A 22,308-nucleotide genomic window follows, 5' to 3' on the forward strand; every position below is an offset into this window, starting at 1 on the left:
AAAAATCTAACAGCTGTTAATATTATCTTTAAAACATCTTCAGGTTTTAGATTTATCAATCATTTGAATAAAACATTTGATTTATGGTCATAGAAAACACATGAAGGTAATGCTTGTTTGAATTCTCATAGCTCTAACTGGGAGACAATCCCTTTTTTGGCCCTGAAGTAAGTCATCCTGAGATTAATGATGAAACATTAGGTAAAATTAACAAGGCTTTTTCTCAGTTTTATAAATTCACATTTTCAATTAAAAATATTAACAGCTGTCCTTTATCTTGTGCTTAATTCCAAAATAGTTTGAACTTTACACCTGATGAATCATAATGAAACCACCAATTTTATTTTGCTATGCCACACATCAAATCATTTTTAAGTTGTATTTATTTCAAATAGAACACATATCACTGGGACATTGCATTTTTTTCTTCAACAATGTATAATTTAGGCACCCATTCTTCATAAATGTCTGGTCTGAGAAATAAACTGCCACCTCCCTCCTCTTCTGAGTGACACCAGGCAGTGGTTACAGAAGTGCTTCCCAGATGAAAGGTCAAAAGACAGACAGCTCATTCTATGAGCACTGTGATTTGGTTGATGGGGAAATGGTTACAGATACAGTAGTTCAGTCTCTGACTCTTGGTAGGTTATAAGCATAGCGCACCAGAGGGAATCCACGACTCTGGTAGAAGCAGGCTCGTCCACAGGCCTGCACCTGGTCAGAACTGTCTGAGACAAAGGAATCTTCTTCATCCGCATAGTCAGAGTGGGCTGACTGAGTGCCACAGTCAGACCAAAAGCCCTCTGGTCTTTGGCAAGAGGCCACTGTCAACACAGGACAACTGTGTGATTTTATTAAGTGTTTGCAGGATACTGGTTTTGTCAAAAGAAATGACTCACAGCAGTCACACACTGTCAGGTTACCCTGCAAGTGGGAATACATGCCACAGTCATAGTAGAAATCCTGTTCCCCACAACCACCTTGGCTGCTGATGGAAACCGAAACAGATCCATGTTTCCTAGTAACACGCCGTTTCAGTAGCTTCCAGTCTTCTTTAAACTTTGGGTTGAAGAAAACGTACAGGACTGGATTCAGGCAAGCAGGCAATGGGAAGAATATCAGTGTAACAGACTTCATTATTTCGGGGCTGATGGAGATTGCCGTGATCAATGGTGCAAATGAGAAAAATGCAACAGGGCAGAAAAAGATGCAGTTGGTGAAGATCAGCCAAGCAATGTGCTTGATCATGCTAGACTGTGAGTTTTCTGACAGGTCTTCTTTCTCCAAGTTGCAATACAGTTTAGTGTAGATTATGGCCATTAATAAAAATGCCAGTGAGTTTAATAGCACTAAGGTCACAGTAAATCCTAACGATGGTGTTTCTCCTGTAGGAAATGGCAAGCACAAGGGAGATGCAGAATATTCCCCTCTGTGGAAAAGGGGGAAGCAGCCTGCCACTGCAGCACCCAGCAAAGCTAAGAGGGCAGCAACCCGGAACTGTTTAAGGTGACTGCTTTTCCCATTTTTCATTATTTCCTTTGCAGATAAGCTTCTCTCCACAGCTGCCAGCGTTAACAGGAATACGGCGCTCTCTGAAGAGAAGACCGCCAGAGACCCAGCTACCTTGCAGCCACTGCCAGTCTCCCACCAAATGCCAAATTCGGCAAATCGGCCCCACGACACAGCATCGAGAAAAGTAAGGATGCCGGTATAGATGCCCATGAGTAAGTTTGACACAGAAATCAAGCCTATGAAGAGTGTGGAGGCAGGCAGTGACGAGCAAGATGCGGCAAACACTGTTACAATGATCAGCAGGTTGAAAAGCAAGGCAACCAGGAAAATGAACCACACTGTAAGGCGGATCATCCAGCTCCCCAGTAGATATTCACAAGGCTTGAAAGCACCTAGAAGTGAGAAAGGGTACAATGAAAGACAGTTGGAGAATAGCTTGGTTCACATGGTGTGGCTTAGCAATTAAATCCAAAATAAGCTTGCCACTTCTAAGATATTACAGACTGGCTCATTTAAAAAATAAACTGCCCTTAATTTTTAAAATTAAGTATCTAGTAAGGTCACATGGAGAAAGAAAATTTCACTGTATGTGTGTGGTATAGCCAAACCAATGTATTCCAGGTTCACTAAGAGAGCCTTACACAAAAATATGGTGGGGTAAATGAAGACACCTACACACACACACACACACACACCTGAGCACATCCCTGCTGAACCCCAAAGTCTTACCAAACTATTAGTTCTCCAAAGAGTATTCAGCAGAGATGGCTTTCATCAGGTCACCTAATCCCTCCTCTACCCATGGAAATCACATCCATCCCCAAATATTTTAGGTCTATTTATCCAGTGTTACTTAAAGGCAGAAATTGAAGCCACATAGGTTGGGTACTACCTGTTGAAGGTGTACAGTGGATAATTATTTGGCTATGTTCTTCATTCCCAGAAGTGCTGGTGACATTAGCTACATCAGTGGCCCCTGAATACAAAACAAAGTACATCAAATTCAAATGATACACAGTTCAAAAGGTCCAAATTTCCCTGCAGTTTTTCTTCTATGTGACTAGTATAAGATGAGGTTGAACATTAAAGATGCTGGTAAAAAGTACTGGGGGTAGCGAGCCAGGGAGAATGGGGAGGACATTAGGGTTGGATATGAACAAGATCGGTTCTATACATGTATGAAATTGTCAAAGAATACATAAAATATTCTTTTTTTTTAATGAAGGTAACACAGTAAATGCTAGCTACTTCCTCACAGATTTCACTCTGATCCTTTTCAAACTGATTACAACACAGACAGATTGATTAATCCCTTAGGGAGGTCTCTATTTCTCAGAGTGCACACACTTGCCTTTCTCCTTTGTCACACTGTGGTCTTGGAGGCTGTTATCTTCTGTGTTTAAATTTGCATAAGAGTCACACCCCCAAAAGGCACAGCACTGATAAGCATATGGTACTGATAGAGACCTGGGAAAAGAATTGTAAAACACACACTGAATATCAGATTCGCAGACATGACTTTAGTCCTGCAAAAACACTGAACCCCAGCTAAGGCACCAGAAACGCCTGGCACATGCCTTCAGCTGGCTATGTGCCCTTCCCAGACCAGTGCCCTCATCATTGAGAAGAGTTCTGGTAATCCTCAAGAACACAGCTGAAGGGCCTCCCTTTTATGAGTTGTTTCCTAATATCCAGATGCAAACAAGCCATATATTAAAACTTCATAACTACGCAGCAACTTAAATATCTCACTGATCCTTTTGTATGTGCCTGAACCATGCCCAGTGTATCATAGGAAATGGATAGTTTATTTAAAACCAATACCCCAGGTAACCTGTAGTTTTGCACATATAAATGAAGTGAACGTATTCTCTATTTGTATAAGAATATTCTCAAGCCATTTGTCTGATATGTCTAATGAACCCCTACAAATTTGCAGTCTCTAGGACAGGTGATGACACTGTGCCAGCTTCCTGTCAGTTCATAATTAGGACATTTCCAGTACCTTGTTGCTAATGACAAGTCTATTTTTTTTTTTAAAAAAAAAAAAATCTGACATTTTTCTGAGAGTCTCCAGAGCTTAATTTATGTTCTTCACAACTATGAGATAGTGCTAGTGTTCTATTTTCACCAAATTTGCAAGGGTAGAGGTAAAAAATACTCCTAAATTACAACCCACCAGAAAAATCTGGACCCCCCAGTGGGAGAGGAAAATAGGAGGCTCAGTAATTTGGTGCCTACAATAACAAAGAGAAGGAAGAGTGGGCACAAACAAACACACCTGAGATTAGCAAAGTCTCTTGCTGCTAAGGCACCTTTCAGCTTGAAGTTGCCCACAAGTTTTAGTTGATTGAGCCCATTCAGGCCTTCCGTAGGAAATGAAGTTAATTCATTGAAACTTACATCCCTGAAATGTGAAAGACACTTCAAGTTAACTCCCTGAGACTCAAATCACATGCACACCTCTCCATCAGGCTGCCAAGACAGCTCAATCAGTAGGGTCACTGTGAGACCTGACAACCTAAGTTCAATCCCCCAAATCCACAGTAGGAGACAACCCACTCCCAAAGCTGTCTTTTAACTTCCACATACACACGATACAAACACATGTGCACAAGTGCACACAGAAAATACATGTAAATATAAAAGAAAAATCTGTGCATATGTATTAACATAATAAATATTAGGTATTTATGACTATATGATTTTATCCCACGAATGTATAATACTAGAAAACTTTTAGGCATATTTTAGGTAGCTAAAATGAGGCTTAGATGTATTAAAAAGATGGATCTAGCATAGATCTCAGACATCTAAGAAGCTGTCACTATATCATCATAGCTTAGTATTTACATAAAGAAAGGACTAAATAAATGTTTCGATCTGACCCAGGTTTTGTAGGTCATTTACTACACATGACACTACTGTGCATGCCTTCCATATACTTACAGGTTAGTAATTGTCCCCAGCTTCACAAAAGCTCTGCTGTGAATTTCACTGATTAGGTTTCTACTAAGATCTCTGCAATCACAAGAGCACTATGTTAATTATTTCAAATAAACTCTCAGAGCTCCAGTCAATTACTCAGACTACACTTTATGATATGAGGTAGTAACACAATAGCCCTTAACCAGACCTTCCATCTTGCCTAACAACACTTTTCAAATGTTCACAGTCACTGCCTCTCTTTTACAACAGCCTCCTTAGAATATGTTCCCTATTGCATTAATTGCAGCTGGCATCCCTTTCAAACCAGTTGTGAATTTTCTCACTTTATCATTCTGGTACCAGTTCCAAAATAGCAATGATATGGTATCGCCTTTGATATTATTAACCAGGGCAGGAAAAGCCCAAGTCCTGACAAAGCTTAAAAAAAAATAAATAAATGGGCTTCATATTGTTTGCCTTCTCAAAGGCTACTTGTAAGGCCCCAAGAGAAGACCAATAATCAATAAGCAAACAAGAGCGCTCAAAAGAGCTTCCGATATCTTTCCTTCTCAAAGCAGGAAATAAAACACCTATCAATGTTAGAGCTAGCCCTACTTTACAGAACACACCCTGAAAAATTCTGATACCACAGCACTAACAAATCAGAGAAATAGTGTCATATTTAAATTGGACCTTAACATCAATTAGGAGACTGAATAAATTCATAATACATGTCCTGGATACAGAAATTATGAAATGACCAGCTTTCAGTTGTCACTTATCAGTGCTCTTAAACGTGATAGCAGAAAGGAGCTGGCCCTGTGCCCTGGACAATGAACTCAGAGCCTTGTGTCTGGGAAGCACATACGATGCCACCAAACCACAACTCCAGCCTGTTTTATTTCTTAAAGGGAACCCACTAGAAAAGCAGATTCGGGAGGTATAATTTCTCCTCAGTGTCAATTTTTCAAATCTTTTCTATATTTAAAAATTGTGCATTAGCTGAGTGCATTATTTTCTATACTTAGTCACCTCCATATTCTCAGGCTTAGTACAGCCCCAGGCACAGATATGCATTTAAATTTTAATTGTTTAAAATGGGTACAAATGCTCTGAATGAACTATATTTGACAAGACAGGTGCTCCAGAACAGGGCCAATCAATTTCTCTTTGCAGAATGCCAAAGAGTAGATCTTTTCCCTTTCTGGATCACATGCTTTCTGTTGCTACTGCTCAATTGTGTCACAGCAGGAGAAAAGCAGCTTGCATTGTTATTTCAATGAGAGGCCTGGCTGTGTTTCCACAATATTCACAGCCACAGGAGGCAAGCTGCAGAGCACAGGGACTGGGTCAGCCCAACCTTGCTCTAATGAAGCCCTGGAACTTGAAAACAAACAAGTTCCTTCTTTGAAATTATAAACATTTCACTGGTTGATACCTGATGTCATAAATGAGCTATGATGAAAAGTACCAAGAGTAGATTCTTTATAAAGTATCGCAAGGTCTTTACCTAAATGATGTTTATAAGATATCAGACATGTTTTAAGCATTATTAGCAACATGGAAATCATTGTGACAGTTTTCACTGTCCACTTGACACAATATGAAATCACTTCAGAAGGGAGTGTCGGTGAGGGATTGTCTCCATCAGTTTGGCCTCTGGGTGTGCTGTTAGGGGATTCTCTATGAGCACACCCAGAGGCCAACCTGATGAAGTGTGAAGAACCACTCACTGTGGGTGGTACCACTTCCTGCATAGAGGGTCCTGGACTGCAGAGTGAAGAAGACTAGTAGGTCAGGCATCCATTAATATCCCTCGGCCCTGGACTATGAATGTTACCTGTTCTGTACTGTGAAGTAATGATACCTAGATGTGATGTAATGTGACCTGGACCATGGATGCAGTGTGACTGTGGAGACATGATGTAATGTGATCTGCACTGTGATGTCACGTGATCTGGACTGTGATGTAATGGGACTGGACTGTGATGTAATAGGACTGAACTATGATGTAATAGGACTGGGCTGTGATGTAATGGAACTGGACTGTGATGTGATAGGACTGGACAATGATGTAATGGGACTGGATAGTGATGTAATAGGACTAGGCGGTGATGTAATGGGACTGGACTGTGATATAATGAGACTGGACTGTGATATAATAGGACTGGACTGTGATGTAATGGGACTAGACTGTGATATAATGGGACTGAACTATGATGTAATGGGACTGGACTGTGATGTAATGGGACTGGACTGTGATATAATGGGACTAGACTATGATGTAATAGAACTGGACTGTGATATAATGGGACTGGACTGTGATGTAATAGGACTGGATTGTGATGTAATGGGACTGGGATGTGATATAATAGGACTGGACTAGGATGTAATGGGACTGGACTAAGATATCATGGGAGTAGCCTCTTTCAGTCCCTGCCCCCTTGACTTCCCTGCAGTAACCACAACCTGGAATTCTGAGCCAAAGAAATCTTTTCTTCCTTGTACCAGGGTATTTTACCATAGTAGAAGGAAACCTAAGACAACATGAAATATAAATTTATAGCTTGATGAAGCTTTTATCTTTAATAATCATAGACAAACTTACAGAATCCTTAGTGATGATAGTCCTTGAAAAGTGTTTTCCTTTATTAGGTGGATTTGATTATGCTGCAAGGAACTAAAATAAAATAAAACATGGGAGAAGAGAGGGAATGTAGAGAGAGATTAGTAAACAAGAAGGAAAAAATTCTATGTTGAGAAATGTTCTACATGAATTTTTTTTCAAATGTAATGATCTTATTGAAAGTAAAATCCATAATTTACTTAGAAAATGAAAAACTTAGACTAACTGATAGTTCATCTCAAGTTATACTGGAAGTTACCTAGGACCCTATCTAAATTTCCACCCATTTTACTTAGAGGGGAGAGAAGAAAGATGACTAGTGAGAAAAGATTTAAGGCCAGGCATGACAAGTAGCATTGGAAGGAAATGCGAGGGAGAAAAAGAGGAGGAAGAGGAAAAAAATATGAGAGGAGAAAAAGAGAGGAGGGAGGAGGGGAGAGGAGGAGGAGAGGGGGGAAAGAGAGGACAAGGGAGCGGAGTAACACATTAGACACAAGATATTTTATTTACAGGAACACTCACTCAACTATATGAATTTATGATTTCTTACAATAATTCATTATAGGAAATGACTGGTGAATTAACAGTAAAATAGAGTAAGTCAAAAGCCAACTTACATTTCTTCCAAAGCATGACAACCATTGAAACTTGGAAGGTCTCTTATATTGTTGTAAGACAAGTCTCTGAAAACAACAGAACAACTTAATATCATTATTAAAGTACTACACTAAAAGTGCTGTGCCTAGAGCATTGAAAGCAACACTAAAACATCCAAAGAGGATAGGTGGGCAAGAAAAACAAGCTTGGTTTTCTCTGAAGGTTGTAGGCCTCTACTGATGACTTAAGAGTTATAAAGTTAAAGGATACAGGGTTGAATGTAGATAATATAAAATATGTTAAATATATTAAGTTCTGCAACATATATAAATTATACACGTGCATAAAGTCTATGCTGAGTAGTAAAGCTACAAGATTTTTAGAAAATTTATATTCTTCCACTACATTTTTACCTCATATATTATGCTGTTCTTTAATTAGAATGCTTGGCTACATCTTTTAGATCATTTATATGAAATTACCTCAGAGTAGTCAACTTTTGGTATCACTGGGTTTTCCCCCAATCACAGTCATCATGTATAAGTTAGAAAATCCACTATAACATGTAGTTACTCAATCCATCATTTATTTTCTTGTTACCTCCTTTACTTACTCACAAATCAGTATCTAATTGTTTGTTCTGGTGAGAGTTCTACACCTTCATTTTTAATTTCTAGGTCAGCTTACAAATTTGTGAAAGCTACAATTAGTTCACTTTTGACTCAAGAAAGCAATGCTTTAGGACCTGCTTAATTATGGATGAAAGAGAAAATGTGTGTGTGTGTGTGGGGTGAGCCCCAAGTGGAAACCAGAATAACAACTAATTAGCCTCATAGTTTACTTTCCTCCAAATAAAATAGCAACACCAATAATAAATAACAACATAATACACAATTCTAAAAATCAAATTCAGATGCATACCCCTACCCTGTGAAGAAGTACTTACTTATATGAAAGGGACAAACAAGAAATAATCATACATCCAAACACTTTATGAACACAGTTCACTCAAAATAAGTGAACATCTGTAAAGCACATAAAACAAAAGTATATGAAGAAGGAGAGAATAACCCAACTCACAGAGTCCTCAGCATCTTTTGGTTTCGGCACAGATCATCAGGTATGCTGCTTATCTTTGTCCCTGTCAAGGTTCTGTGGAAAAACAATTGTTCATCTAAGAGGCAGTTCAAGTCGGGATAGTAAATGAAAAATTTCTCTTACATACAGAAAGTGAATGATCCATTGTACATCAGTGCACATGTGCCTATGCACCCCACTGCCTAGCTACCAACTAAAGGCAGGCACGTGGGAAGGTGAACTAACTCTCAATACAACATCTTCACAACAGTGACAAAGGCCTGTGGCACAGGATGTTAACACTGTCCAGGTAACAGACTTGATTTCTCACAGCCTGCCATCTTTTCTCACACTTAACACATTTGATACCACCCCTGAACCCAACTGCAAATTACATCCCTGCCTTTCCTCCCTGTCAGCCAGTTCAGCATTCTGAAATATTCCCATTCTCCCCTCTGCCTCTTTTCACATTTGTAGTCAATCAAGCAGTTTCAACTATCTCTTCTAATATAACATTCTACTATCTGACCCCTCCTCTCCTCTTTTTTTTTTTTTTCCTTTTTTATTCTGCTATGCTTATCAAGGGTGAAATGTTTCAGTATTTCAGAAAGAAAACAGTAAAAGAATCTGTCCATGCCCTTGTTCCATAAGAACTCCAACATAGACTGAATGCCTGGAGCACAGTTAGCTAGTGTATCCAGTCCCTGGCCTTGACCATGACCTCACTGTTGTGCATTTTGACCTCTTTCCTGGACTCTCCTCACACTATCTGGTCTAACATTCTCAACATGTACAAATTACCTTAAGGACCAAGTTGGCACTCTTAGTGTTTCCCAACTTCTTTTATTCCCTACATGGAAATCTTAACACTTAAATAGTGCACCATAATACAACTCCTACAGATAATAGCCCTGAGCTACTCCAGGCTCAAGATGGATGGATATCTTAAAGGCTGACAACGAAATCTTAGTGCATTTATACTCCATTCACAGACCACTCACTAGGAGCCTTTCCATAGCCACAAATACAGGGGCTCAAGAGTTTGTCATTTTAAAATCTTTTGGGGTTTTTTGCTTTTCTTTTTTTCTTTTTTTTTCTTCAAGACAGGGTTTCTCTGTATTGTTTTTGAACCTGTCCTGGAATTAGCTCTGTAGATCAGGCTGGCCTCAAACTCACAGAGATCTGCCTATCTCTGCCTCCCGAGTGCTGGGATTAAAGGCATGGACTACCAATGCCCAACCATTTTAAAATCTTATACAAATAATTTTCCAAATGTCTCACATTCCACATCCCCATCCCATTACAAACACATGATTCTTATCTACATTTGATCATCTGTATGCCACATTAATATATATAAAATTTAGTATTTCTAGTGTGCTCATGAAAGTTTCAATTCTGAGAAATCTGACACTTATTTTCATACATTGCATCTCTTCCTTTTTTGGATGATCTAGCTCATTTGATTCTGCTTTTGAATTTCTGGAGATCTGCTTCTAACTAGTCATTTAGTTGCTACTTCTGTTCTCAGCAACCTTTCACATCTGTCCACAATGGAGGCTGTACTCTGTCTGAGTTGCATGACCTCAACTTGATGGTCACAGAAGGAGTTTGAAAGAGTGATCATAAACCTATCGCCATCACTAGAAAGCACTGGCCCTCTGCCAGCACACTGGACTGCAATGCTGTCTTTACACGGCCCCGCCTTTAAAGCCTCCCACGTACAAACTCTCCAGACGGGCAGTTCCGGTCAGACTGGGGAACCGCTGCACCAGACTTGCACCACGAATGACTCTAAGAAATTGGGAAGAGAAAGATATTAATTAAAAAAAAATTTTTTTTCTTACATAGTATTTTCAATTCTTAATCTTGAAATTACAACATTATAAATGTGTGTAACTGATTTTGTCTCTTGGAAAGTTCTTTAAAATGTGGTAATTTGGTCAGGTGCTCACATGAATAAGAATATTATAAATTGTTGGAGCTATCTTTTGAAATATCACAGAGGTCAGGGAAAAGGTATTTGTTTTCTGAAGCTACAACAATATTAATTCTTGTTTTTTATTTAACAAGCTGTATAAAAATTAAGGTGTGGTTTTAAACTTGCACAATACTTACAAGGAATGCAGATCAGACAGGTTGTGAAATGCTGAGTTCCCCACAAAAGACAGAGGATTATCATACAAATGGCTGTGAAAATATCCAAAAGAGGCAATGTTTTCATATGCTTATGAGTACTCTGAGATTAAATCTATGCTCCCTGTGTCCATATATCAGAAAGCCTGAGGTTTTTTTTTTTTTACTTCTGATGCAGATGCCTGGTATTTCTAGACATAGCTGCATGTGATTTTATATTCAAAGAAACTTTAAAAAAATACTTACATAGTTCTTAACAGTGGATTACCACCAAATGCTCCATCAGGGATAACAGAAATGGAATTACTGTGAAATCCCCTAGAAAGATAGGAGAAAAACACTTGGGAAACAAGTTAAAACTAGAGTGCCCATTGCTGTTCAGCATTACATAAACCAAAACTGACAATGCTTAACATAAACTCATTAAAACTGAGAAACCTCAATTTTGAATTCCATGTCATCTTTTATAGGATTTTACTTCATTCTTTTTAAACCCTCTCCTTAGCCTGGTATTTTATTGGTCCCTTGTTGCTTCACCATCTAAGAACTTCACAGCATGAAGATCTATGGTGAAATAAGCTCCAAATCTCCAGCACAGAGGCCTGTATTTTACCTCTGCACTATTGAGTTTTCAACTTGTGGCATAATCTCTGGGCCATACTCATTCCTATCTCCTTTCAAGACAAACCCAGCCTCCAGATGCTTTCTCGTCCCTTTCACTTATTTAAATTTTCCCACCCTTTAAGTCTGGTCAAATTCCTTTCTTTCAGTGATTTATCTTCCAATGACCCGACCCCAGGCTTCCATGAGATCTTTCTGTCTTAGTTATTCACAGCTGATTTCTATATGGGAACAGTTATCTGCTGATATTCATGCTTTGCCTTTCTAATGAGGCTAAGACTACAAGTTCCTCCAGGTAGACTGTACCTCCTACCTTTCAATTTCAGAGCATCTAATACTGTACAATAATCTATGCTCACAACCATTTGTGCTGGCTAATACAGTCTGATCTGTGGACTGTGCATGTGTTTGTGTGTATTACAGATACAGGTAATGAGAAGAAGATGCTCCAAGACCTAATTACTAGAGCATTTAACTGTGAGTTTCAGGATGCTCAGTATAAAGAGAAAAAGCAATACTTACAGCTCTTTTAGGCTGGGAAGGGCTTTAATAGCTTGAGGAAATTCATCCAAGTTATTATAATTCAAGTCCCTAGGGGAAAAATAGAAGAAAATATCTTAGAATAGTGATTAGCTATCATTCATAAGACATTCTGGTATAAATATATGTTAACAATCACAACCTGTAGTTAGCAATCTTTTTCTCCCAAGTACATTGTCATTCAAAACCCTATAGGAGCTTAATTTAATTTACAGATATTAAGAGAATATTAAATAGGAAAAGTTATCTTTGTGCTTTTAGGTTAATAACTTTGTAAGCTCAGAGAATTGTGAGATCCCATGGCCAGTGAAGGATTAAACACATGAATCTTGTGTCATTTTTTGGGAAAATTTGCCATCAAGTAGAATTTATTGAGTGTCCATGTGTAGGTGACAAGGGTATGAAACTGAAGGTTTCCTTTTAGTGGACAGCAGCTCCCTGCAATTCTGGTATAAGAACTTGAAATGAGAAGCAATGGAAAGACCAGTGTTGCTCTCATGCAGGTCAAGAATTACTGACAATGGTATAGTCACTAGGGAGAGATTAAGCCACGGTGGTCTGTAAAAAGCAGATCTAGTTCTGAGAATGACTAAATTTTAATTTCACTTAACATAAAGAACATGATGGCATATGGTTATTGTGGCTAATTTCAGAATGAGAGAGAAGAGAAATGAAAAGTTATGCTCCTTTAAAATCTATTATTTCCCTTTTCTACACAGAAGGGAAAATGGCAAATAAAAACTAAATTGACGGGGAAGAAGAGATGTACTTTTAATATAATTTGAATAGCATTAACTAGTTTTTATTGCTAGCAGAAGACACCTGAGTTTAGAGCTGTCTTCTTCCAGTTTTAACTCAAATATCCACTGGTGTCTATTATTTGCTTTGTCAGGAAGGTTGTCTAAGATCCTATAAAACTTGAAGTCTTTTCAATAGCTCACAGTTAACTAGAAATTCCAGTTCAACAAAATACTACCGATATTAAGTATTCCAATTAGGTCTTGGGCATCCAAAGGAGACATTCTCTGAATCTGTTTACTCTATCACAATAGTAACCATCATGCATCTTTGGATATAGGTAATAAAGCAACTAATGTACATAAAATAAAACAACAAAAACATTCAGTTTAGTCTCAATGACACACAGCTATACAAGGTCTGTTAGTTTAAGACTGGAACAATGTTCAGCCCAAAGAGCCAGGCATTCCTCTTCAGCTAGTGGGAACACAGCATCATGCAAATTTTTCCATTTTGGTGTATAAAGCAGACACACTATTCCATCCCAATGTAAACAATTACCTGGGCTACTGAAATCATGGAGGAAAACTAACAGTAAATAACATACTATCCCAAACAGAATTGGGTTTTTGAAATGTCAAAGCTCCTAAACTGTCACAAATTTACCAAAATTAACATCTGAGAAAGAACTCTGCAGATGGAGCTGATTTTAATATATATTTGGGGAAGGGGAATTTGAAGTTCACATTTAAGTATTACTTTTGAATTGTAACTGAAACTATTTTTCACAAGTGGGTTATTGGATGGTGAAAACTGAGTTGTTAATTGAAGCGAATTAAAAATGAGCTATCCTCAACAACATCTTCCCTTTAACTGCAGTTATGTTTAAGGCTGCACTGAACCAATCACAATGAGATTGTACAAAATATAAATGTACTTACAAAGTTTCCAGGTTATCTAGTCCATCAAAGCAGTGTTGACTGAGGCTTTTAATTTTATTGTTATGAAGATGCCTATGGAAAACCGAGTACCAAAGTGACATTCACATTTCCCAAATGCAACTGTTCCAAGCTTAATGTTTTAAACTGGTATGGTTGAAAGCAATGTAGCTAAACATTTCCATACTCAATTACAAAAAGCTGTCAGTGACTGATTACACAGACTCCCTGAACACATAATACCTACATTAGGGGAAATCTAATGCAGAAAATGGCAACACACAGAAGATTACTTGATATTGAAATAAAACTTTAGAATAGCTGCTCCTTCATGTAAAGCAGAGCACAGGTAAGTTCTCTGAGGTGAGAAGGCAGTATTATGGAGTTTCCAGCCCTGAAGATGAAAATAGATTCTAAAAGAAATAAGACTGCCAAGAAAGGAAAGCCAGGAGGTGGTGGCACACACCTTTAATCCCAGCACTCAGGAGGCAGAGGCAGGTGGATCTTTGTGTATTTGAGGATAGCCTGGTCTACATATTGAGTTCCAGGACAGCTAGAGCTGTTAGACAGAGAAACCCTACCTTGAAAAAACGGGGGGGGGGGGGGGGGGGGAATGAATGAATGAAATGAGACTATATTATGTCTTACTATGAAAGGCATAGAAAATCAAGAACTTTCTGAGCCAAAAAGTGAAAAAATACAAAACATCCTTTGAAATTATTTCTCTGAGCATTTCAAAACAGTTTCTCCTCTTTTAACATTGACCCTTCTTTTAACATTGGATAAACAAATTCAATGTTAGGACAGAAACAATGGTTATATAAAGTTACAAAACAGGTATTTGGTAAATGATCCAATTATTTTCAAAAGGTGATTACAAGTGGCTATTTTTTTTTTTTTGAAGGACTCAACATCTATGATTAGACATTATTCAAGAAGTTAGCATGTTTGTGTTTACCAAAGGCAATCCACCCAAATACTAACTGTCCAGAAATAGCACCACTGGGCCACTTTTATAAGTTATCATAAGACACCCATCTTGCCCCCAAATTAACACAAATACATAGTAATAAAAGAGTCGGTCACATACAGAACCACCAGGCTTGAAAGGTTTGTGAATGCAAAATCAGGGATGCTTGAGATGTTGTTGAGGGCCAAGGTCAGCGCCTGTAGTGTTGGAAGGTTGCTGAGGGGACGCACAGGCACTTCCGTCAAGCTGTTGTCATCCAGCCAAAGATGCCGTAACTGAACAAGCCCTTCAAAACTGTCCTCAGGGACTGAGGTAATATGGTTGGCATCTAAGCGTCTGAGAAACAGAAACATCCACAGTGACTAATAAGTTCTACTGGAAGGAGTCAATTCAAAGAACACAGCTCTAGAGCTTCCAAACAGAATGGAGTCAGTCATACAATGAGCCAGAACCATGGTGACCACTATTTAACTGCAATACAAGTCCTGAAAAACAACAACAAATCTAAAACTTTCAAGGCCAGGACATCAGAGTTCTTTCCTGGATAACTGCATTACAGAATGATGTACTTAACACTCACAAAGCTCAAATTGGAAATTTATGTTTCAGAGTACACCTACCTGAGATACAGAGAGAGCTTGGCAGTTGATGTGTGTGCCCCGCACCCCCACACACACAGATACAGGAAACAAAAAAAAAAAAAATGAAACTCAACAAATAAACTACTTTACCTTCAATATTATAGTATAGCCAATATTATAGATTTAATTTAACTACCACTCTGATTGGATACCAAAAGGAAAAGTAAGAAAATACTTAGTTTTTTAAATAGCAATGAACCCATTTCAGTAGATTCTCAACTACCTTACCAGATCAGGTAAACATGTCCTAATGGTAAATCTCTCTTAGCATTAAATATTTAAGCTTGCTAAGTATTTAAGTTACCCATAAAGGGTCAGATTGCTCACAGGAAAATTGAACTTCTCCAATCAATGCTACTGTGGCTTTAAGGTTTCATCTCTTTCAGAAAATTTTGAAATTATGGGGCACTTTATTAACAGGATTATGTAATGCTTAAGTCTCCATCTAAAAAGCTGGAAACTAAATCCCAAGTATTTCTTTCTGTTGCCATAACCAAGTGTGATTATAACAATAATCACTTTTCAATACAAAGACAGCCTGGTGTTAGCAGGATGAGGAACTGTACCAGCCAGGAAATCCCAGCGTTCCTCATAATCTCCTGCTGATGCATTCATTCCTGTCTCATAGCCTTGGACCTCTGTGTGAAAATTAGGGAAGGAAAAAAAAAATGATAAAAACTCAGAATGGCTTTTCTCTTTCTTTTTTTAAGAAATGTCATCTGGCAACTTTAAAGTTCACAAACTTAGATTTTCCTGCCTTCTGTCTTTTTATCCTGCTTCAACCTCAGTCCCTGCCATTACTGTAACTTTCAGCTTCAGGAACCTGCTGGTCTCCCACTCCCAGCTATCTGCTCCCAGCCCACCGCATGCATTCTCCTTCCTGAGGCAGATTAGCAAGGGCTAATGACCATGGATGGGTCTTTGTGGATATCTAATGGGCATTTTCTTCTGACAGCACCAACACTGAAAAGAGACCTTAGGAAACTGAACAGCTGCCTTATGACTCCACTAACCATAAACATCTTTATGTTTGTATGTTCTTTGTGTATTTCCAGGGCTTACCCATGAAGATAAACTAGTATCTTCAGCATAACAAACTGGCAATGTACTCTGCACAGAGCTGTGGAGTTGTTTAGCTGTTACTTATTCTTTAATGAAGAGATAAGAAAGTGTTCAAACACACAGATACAAGTCACAACCTCCAGGAACCCATTCTTAGGAAGAGACACTAACCATAGTCACACAGACTAACCACACAGTGTAACTGAATTACACTTGTAGATGATTTGATTAGTTGCAATTCATTCTACATTCAAAATGAGTGTCTTGTTCAACATAAAAGATGAAATGGTATGAGGCATTCTGTGGGCAGAAGAGGCACAGAGTAATAAATCACAATGTGAACAGAGTGCTTAAAAAGTGCAGGGATGGGGATAAAAACTGATGGAAACTGTGAGCAGCAGGGGCTACTGAAAATGTACACATAGTCAAGATAATCATCTTTAAGAAGATGCTAATCAAACTGGAGCATATGGATTTAGCAAGGTCGAGCAGAAGCAGTAGTGTTTTAAGTAAAGATCAAGGCCAACAGAAACAAGCTTGGTAAGACCACACAGCTCCCAGAAGGTCAGAGTGATAAAAACACAGGAGTGGAGGGTCCAGGGAAACATATAGTTGACTGTAAACAGGGTCCAGATTATGCAGGCCCCATAGGCCAAGAAAGAAACTTGGATTGTATTTTGATTACAAATTAATGTTCTTCCCTGATTTCTCAGTGTCACAGCAGTTTACGAGTTTAAATTGCTTCTTTTATCATTGGTGCCAATTTGTATTTATATTAATAATGCTCAGAGGCACTTCCAAGAAAGCCAACAATACTCCACAGAAATTAAGTCTCCTCTGTGAAGTGTCTCATTAAAGATGACAAATACCATAGTAAGCATTCAGTACTAGAGATATACATTCCTATGAATTCCCTATCATATAGCATCAACCAAGTGATTCTGAAGTAAGAGAACAAGAAACGCTCATCTATGTGAAAAAGCAATATAGTAGTGAAGGCACATACGGTCTCTGCTAAGTTTTTCCAAAATTAGAAAAGTACACCCAAGTAAGAGCACAAATGGAAGACCTATAGAAAAAAATCATACCCTGGAATATGAAGCTAAAGGAGTAAAAAGGATTTGTGGGCTCTTGTAAAACAAAGGACCCAAGAGTTTAATCTTTATACTCAATTAATGTGGCCATCATTATACCTGTAAGTATAAAGACTTAAACTGTGATCAGAGCTTTAAGGAAAAACTTTAAATATGACTTTGTGTAACTTGATGGTAGACAATTTCACAAGTATTTGAAAGGCTCTGGTTTTAATCCCTAACACTATTAACAGCTATCTTAACAAACCAAGAACCACTATAATGAACTATTAGAGGATGCTAAGCTGATGGGGGATATCCTTCTGTATATATGTTTCTGTTATTGGTTGATGAATAAAACATTGATTGACCAATAACCAGGAAGGGATTATAGGTGAGGCTACCAGGCCAGAAGAATTCTGGGGAGAGGAGGTAGAGAGAAGCTGAGGAAAGATGCCATGTAGCTAGTGGGAAGATAGTACACCAGCATTCTCTGGTAAGATTAAGGACATGTAGAAATATATAAGAGTTACGGGTCACACCCACAATTAAACACTGAGCCGAACTGGAATCCAGATGCAGAGAGGGAGGACAAGGCCAGGCTACAGAAACATATAGAGACAGCTGACCCGAACAAGGAGGAGCTAATGGGCCCCCAGACTGATTGCTGGGAAACCAGGATTGGACCCACTCAGACCCCTGAACATGGGTCTCAGCTAGAAGGCCTGGGCAGTCTAAGGGACCTTGGACAGTGGAACCAGGATCTATCCCTGGTGCACAAAAGGACTTTGGGAGCACATTCTCCATGGAGAGATACTCCCTTAACCTAGAGGCAGGAGAAATGGCCTAGTTCCTACTCCAAATGACTAGACAGATTTTGTTGACCCCTCTTGGAAGGCATCATCCTCCCTGTGAAGTGGGGGGGGGATGGGAGGGTGGTCGGGGGCCATGGGAGGGAGCAGAAACTGGGATTGATATGTAAAGTAAGAAAAATAAATGATAAAAAAGAGAAAAAAATCCCTTTATAATAAGTTGGCAACATATTAATCATGTTTTAAAATATCATAAAATGTATTATATCATAAAATGTATACTGTCAATTCTCAGGAATGCATTTTAGCCCTAAAATTCACATCTCTTAAGTTTTTTGCCTTAAATAAAATTATAGTGACAAAACATTACATGTAGTTCTGTAAGAGGCCTGGCACACTTTACACAGTTCTAACAGCTTGTTTGACCACCTTGTAGGATCTGGCCAAAGCCCAAAGGAGGTGAATCAGTGACAGGCAGAACCACACCCTGAGTCTGATGGCATAGATGATCACAGCAGTGGTCTTCCATTTAAACTTTTATCTCCTTCAGGGTCCCAAAGATGGGACTTGTGGGCTCATTGGATCTCTCTGTTCCGGTTTTCAATGTAGCCACATTGAATAAATCTCCTTTTTCTGCTTCCCACTATTAATTTGACTCTTTTAATTGGATTATTAAGGACAGGTGGCTGAATCTGGCTTGAAGCAGTTTGTGACCCCTTGTTCTATAACTGCTCTAGTGCTGAAAAATCTGTGATCAATAAACAAATATTCTATGTAATGAAAGCTCTCTTTTCTAACTTTTCAATAGAGCTAATGTTATAGTGATAACATACTTTTAAGGTATTTAAGAAATTCAACGGCATTTAATCTTTGAGATACTTTAATGTTCAACATAAATTTGATGTAAGGAAAAACTACCATAGAGCTTATTCCTATTGCCATTTCAATACTCTACCCTGGAAATGACTCTGGGAGAGGCTGTAACACTATCTTTTTACTAATACCTACAATTCACTCTGGCTTTATAGTCACCATCAAGCATGCACTTATCTCAAACACCTTCTGGTCAATTTCAATGCCTCATGAACTTTGTTCTTTTTAAGGTTTGTGGTGAAACCACAAGGAAATCTTTAACCTAATTCAGGTCTGAAGATCAGATTTGAAAACTAACTCAAGTGCTGATAAGGCTGTTTTACACCAGAGCAGAATTTCAATGATATCTCACTTGACCACAACACCCACTAAGCTAACAAACCCAAGAGCACCTCTTTCTTAAATACAGCACCCCTGATACAGGGCTCCTCCTATGGTTTCTGTTACATGTGAAAGCAGAAAGCAGGTCAGGTCAGAATTTCACACACACACACACACACATACACACACACAGGACTGAGTTGACTTTCTATTCTCATAACAATCTGAGACAATTTTAGCAATTAATGTACTGAGTAATGAGCATGCTGAGCTTTGGTTAATTCCAGTTTCTGTAGCACTGCTTCAGTTCACCCATTTTACTACCAAACACCAAGAGCTCTCCATGTACTTGACGACCACAAATAAGAGACTATCCATTGAAGTTTTCTTGGTGATTTTTCTGTCCTGGACTTGAAGATGACATTTTAGTTTCCTCTTTTTTTGCCTTAGAAGTAGGGAAAATAATTGGTCCTTTGATCATTAAGTCTTAGAAAACAATGATTCAATGTGAAGGTCTTAAAGTAAAATCAATTAATTGTAAAGTACCAAAAGAAAACAGGACCTATTTATGATATTCAATGAATTCAGACCTGGAGAAGATCAGATCACCATCCCCACCCCACCCCCATGCTTCCTTAGATGAAGACTGTACTTAGCCAAATATTTTTGAAAAAGCAACTCATTTCTAATTGACTCATTTTAAAAGTCAAATGTGCTTTGGTAAGCAACAAATCTTTCTATTCCATAACTTGCCACTTTTGTAAAGCTACTTAATACACATAATCTTAACTTCTATTTGAACTAAAACTTAAGTGGCCAACACCCAGGGTACTCCTTGTTTGTGACAGATATGATTTGAAGTTTAACTTTTATAACATGTGTTTTATTAGTATGTTTTTACTCTAACATTCACTTCACACTGATTACTAGAATCTATGCTAAGAAATTCAAATTAATTAGGGTTCTGAAACAGGTTTGTCTGGTTTTGAATCCCCATGGTGCCTTTACTAGCTATGTGCTCTTGGGCAAGTTACTTAAAATTCTCTCTACAGTCATTTGCTCATTACCTATCAAGAACTCCAATGTAAGAAAAACATGTAGAATTCATATAAAAGCCAAGTTCTTTGTATATAAAGAATGAAAAAGCAAATAAAGTGGTAATTGAAAAAGCATTCAAAGTTAATGACTGCTCATGGAAAAATCAAAGAAATAAAACCCTGAATATGCCACATACAACCAAAGTTTTATCAAAAAAAAGAAAGAAGGAAGGAAGGGAGAGAGAGAGAGAGAGAGAGATAAGCAGCTCAGACAGCCAAGTTAAGCCCAAAATGTATTTCGAGCCTACAGGTCACACATTAAACTCAATTTAAACCAATTACTGCTGCTGTTAGTGGCTCTCAGGACACAAGATACCAGAACTCCGACAGACACACAATTTAACTCTGGTTTCAACCAGCATCAGCAGCCATGTACATATTGACAGTGGTACACCCTGTACTCATAGATGATCCCCAAGCCTCTGAGTCAAGAAAGAAGGTAAACTGAAGGACCACTTTATGTCCCACCAAGGGATATTTTAATAACAGCAATTGACCATCCCCATTTTTATCCCAGGGAAGAGGATAAATCTCTGGCCTTGGGGTTCCAATTCCTGGCTCTTTAGCAGCTATAGTGGCCTTCTAATGACTCAAGAATGCAGAAGACAAAAACACTACTTACAGAGACTGCAAAGCACTCAGTCCATGAATGGCTTCACTGGGTACTGTTTTCAACTGATTATTCTGGAGTGTTCTGTAACAAAATTTTTGGTTAGTGATTAATACGCCATTGTTATTTCTTTTATAGAAAAATATGGAGTCGTTTTTTTTTTCCTTAAAAAAAAAATTCTAATGACATCAAAAGTGGGGTGTGTGGAATGGAAAGCATCTAAGGCAAAAATCGCAGTGTCAAGAGGCATTTGCTGTAAACTACGCTGCTATCCTAGGCCAATTCTTAATGCAGCTGCTGGGCGATACACATTTCCAGGGGTTGTTTCATTCCTGTGCCCTATTTAATGCTCAGTAGAATGTATAACAATTTCATTGGGGTGTCTAATCAACAAGCCTATTAGAATTTCTAATGCCTTCTCAAATTGGAAGAAGGCAGCTTGCAAGGAGAGCAGATACTGGGGACTTAGGGAGCAGCAGCAATGACTTGGGTGACTGCAGAAACATTACTAGGCCTCTATCATTGTATAGCTGGGGCCTGGAGAACAGAGGCAGAGAGCTTGGTGGAGAAACAAAGTATTTGCCTTTTTACCTAAAACCACTCTTGTCACATTAACAACTATTTGACATGAATCATAACCACTGAATAAAAAAAGTAACAGGATCACTGAAAAACCTGAATCAGAGAGGCCTGGTGACTTTGTCTAGTGATGAAAGTGGGGGAAGCAGTGGCTGTCAACCCACGTGGTCTCTGGTCTGTCACCCTCCAAGCTCCTGCGTGGCCAGAAACTTCTCTTCTGATCTCTATCTTTACAAATCATGGGCACCTCTCTTGCTTCAGCTCTAAAATGCTTTTTACATGTAAACCTCTCCCCCTTGAGGGTTGACTAATTAAAAAACCACTGTAGCTCTAACGTAAGTAGAAATGAAACCCCCACCAATAAAGTTTAAACATGGTTTCCAGTCAATGCATTTGCAGCATGGGAATTGCATGATGCCTTGGAGATCAGAACACTTACTATTTAGAATTTTAACCGTCGTGATCTAGACTCAAGTTTGCAGAGACCAACCTCTAGCCTGCTCCACTATCCATTGGCCATGCTTTAAATCTTTTAATCCTCAACTAAAAGAAACTGT

At 38.5% G+C, this 22,308-nt stretch overlaps 1 protein-coding gene across 1 annotated transcript in view; it reads right to left on the minus strand.

The window, feature by feature from the left end:
- Window positions 1-22,308, minus strand: part of Lgr4 (leucine rich repeat containing G protein-coupled receptor 4) — a 95,494-nt gene continuing 73,186 nt past the window's right edge. Inside the window, exons 4-18 of the mRNA XM_051183800.1 lie at window positions 21,185-21,256; window positions 14,804-15,019; window positions 13,717-13,788; window positions 12,020-12,088; window positions 11,123-11,194; window positions 10,859-10,930; window positions 10,466-10,534; window positions 8,744-8,815; window positions 7,684-7,749; window positions 7,049-7,120; window positions 4,462-4,533; window positions 3,794-3,919; window positions 2,864-2,979; window positions 2,405-2,488; window positions 1-1,904 (exon numbers count right to left, since the gene is read on the minus strand). Coding sequence (XP_051039757.1) covers window positions 625-1,904; window positions 2,405-2,488; window positions 2,864-2,979; window positions 3,794-3,919; window positions 4,462-4,533; window positions 7,049-7,120; window positions 7,684-7,749; window positions 8,744-8,815; window positions 10,466-10,534; window positions 10,859-10,930; window positions 11,123-11,194; window positions 12,020-12,088; window positions 13,717-13,788; window positions 14,804-15,019; window positions 21,185-21,256 — 2,530 coding nt within the window. The 3' untranslated portion in view covers window positions 1-624. The remainder of the gene's footprint in view (window positions 1,905-2,404; window positions 2,489-2,863; window positions 2,980-3,793; window positions 3,920-4,461; window positions 4,534-7,048; window positions 7,121-7,683; window positions 7,750-8,743; window positions 8,816-10,465; window positions 10,535-10,858; window positions 10,931-11,122; window positions 11,195-12,019; window positions 12,089-13,716; window positions 13,789-14,803; window positions 15,020-21,184; window positions 21,257-22,308) is intronic.

The sequence above is a fragment of the Phodopus roborovskii genome, unplaced genomic scaffold (assembly GCF_943737965.1).
Source record: "Phodopus roborovskii unplaced genomic scaffold, PHOROB, whole genome shotgun sequence".
Lineage (NCBI taxonomy): Eukaryota > Metazoa > Chordata > Mammalia > Rodentia > Cricetidae > Phodopus > Phodopus roborovskii.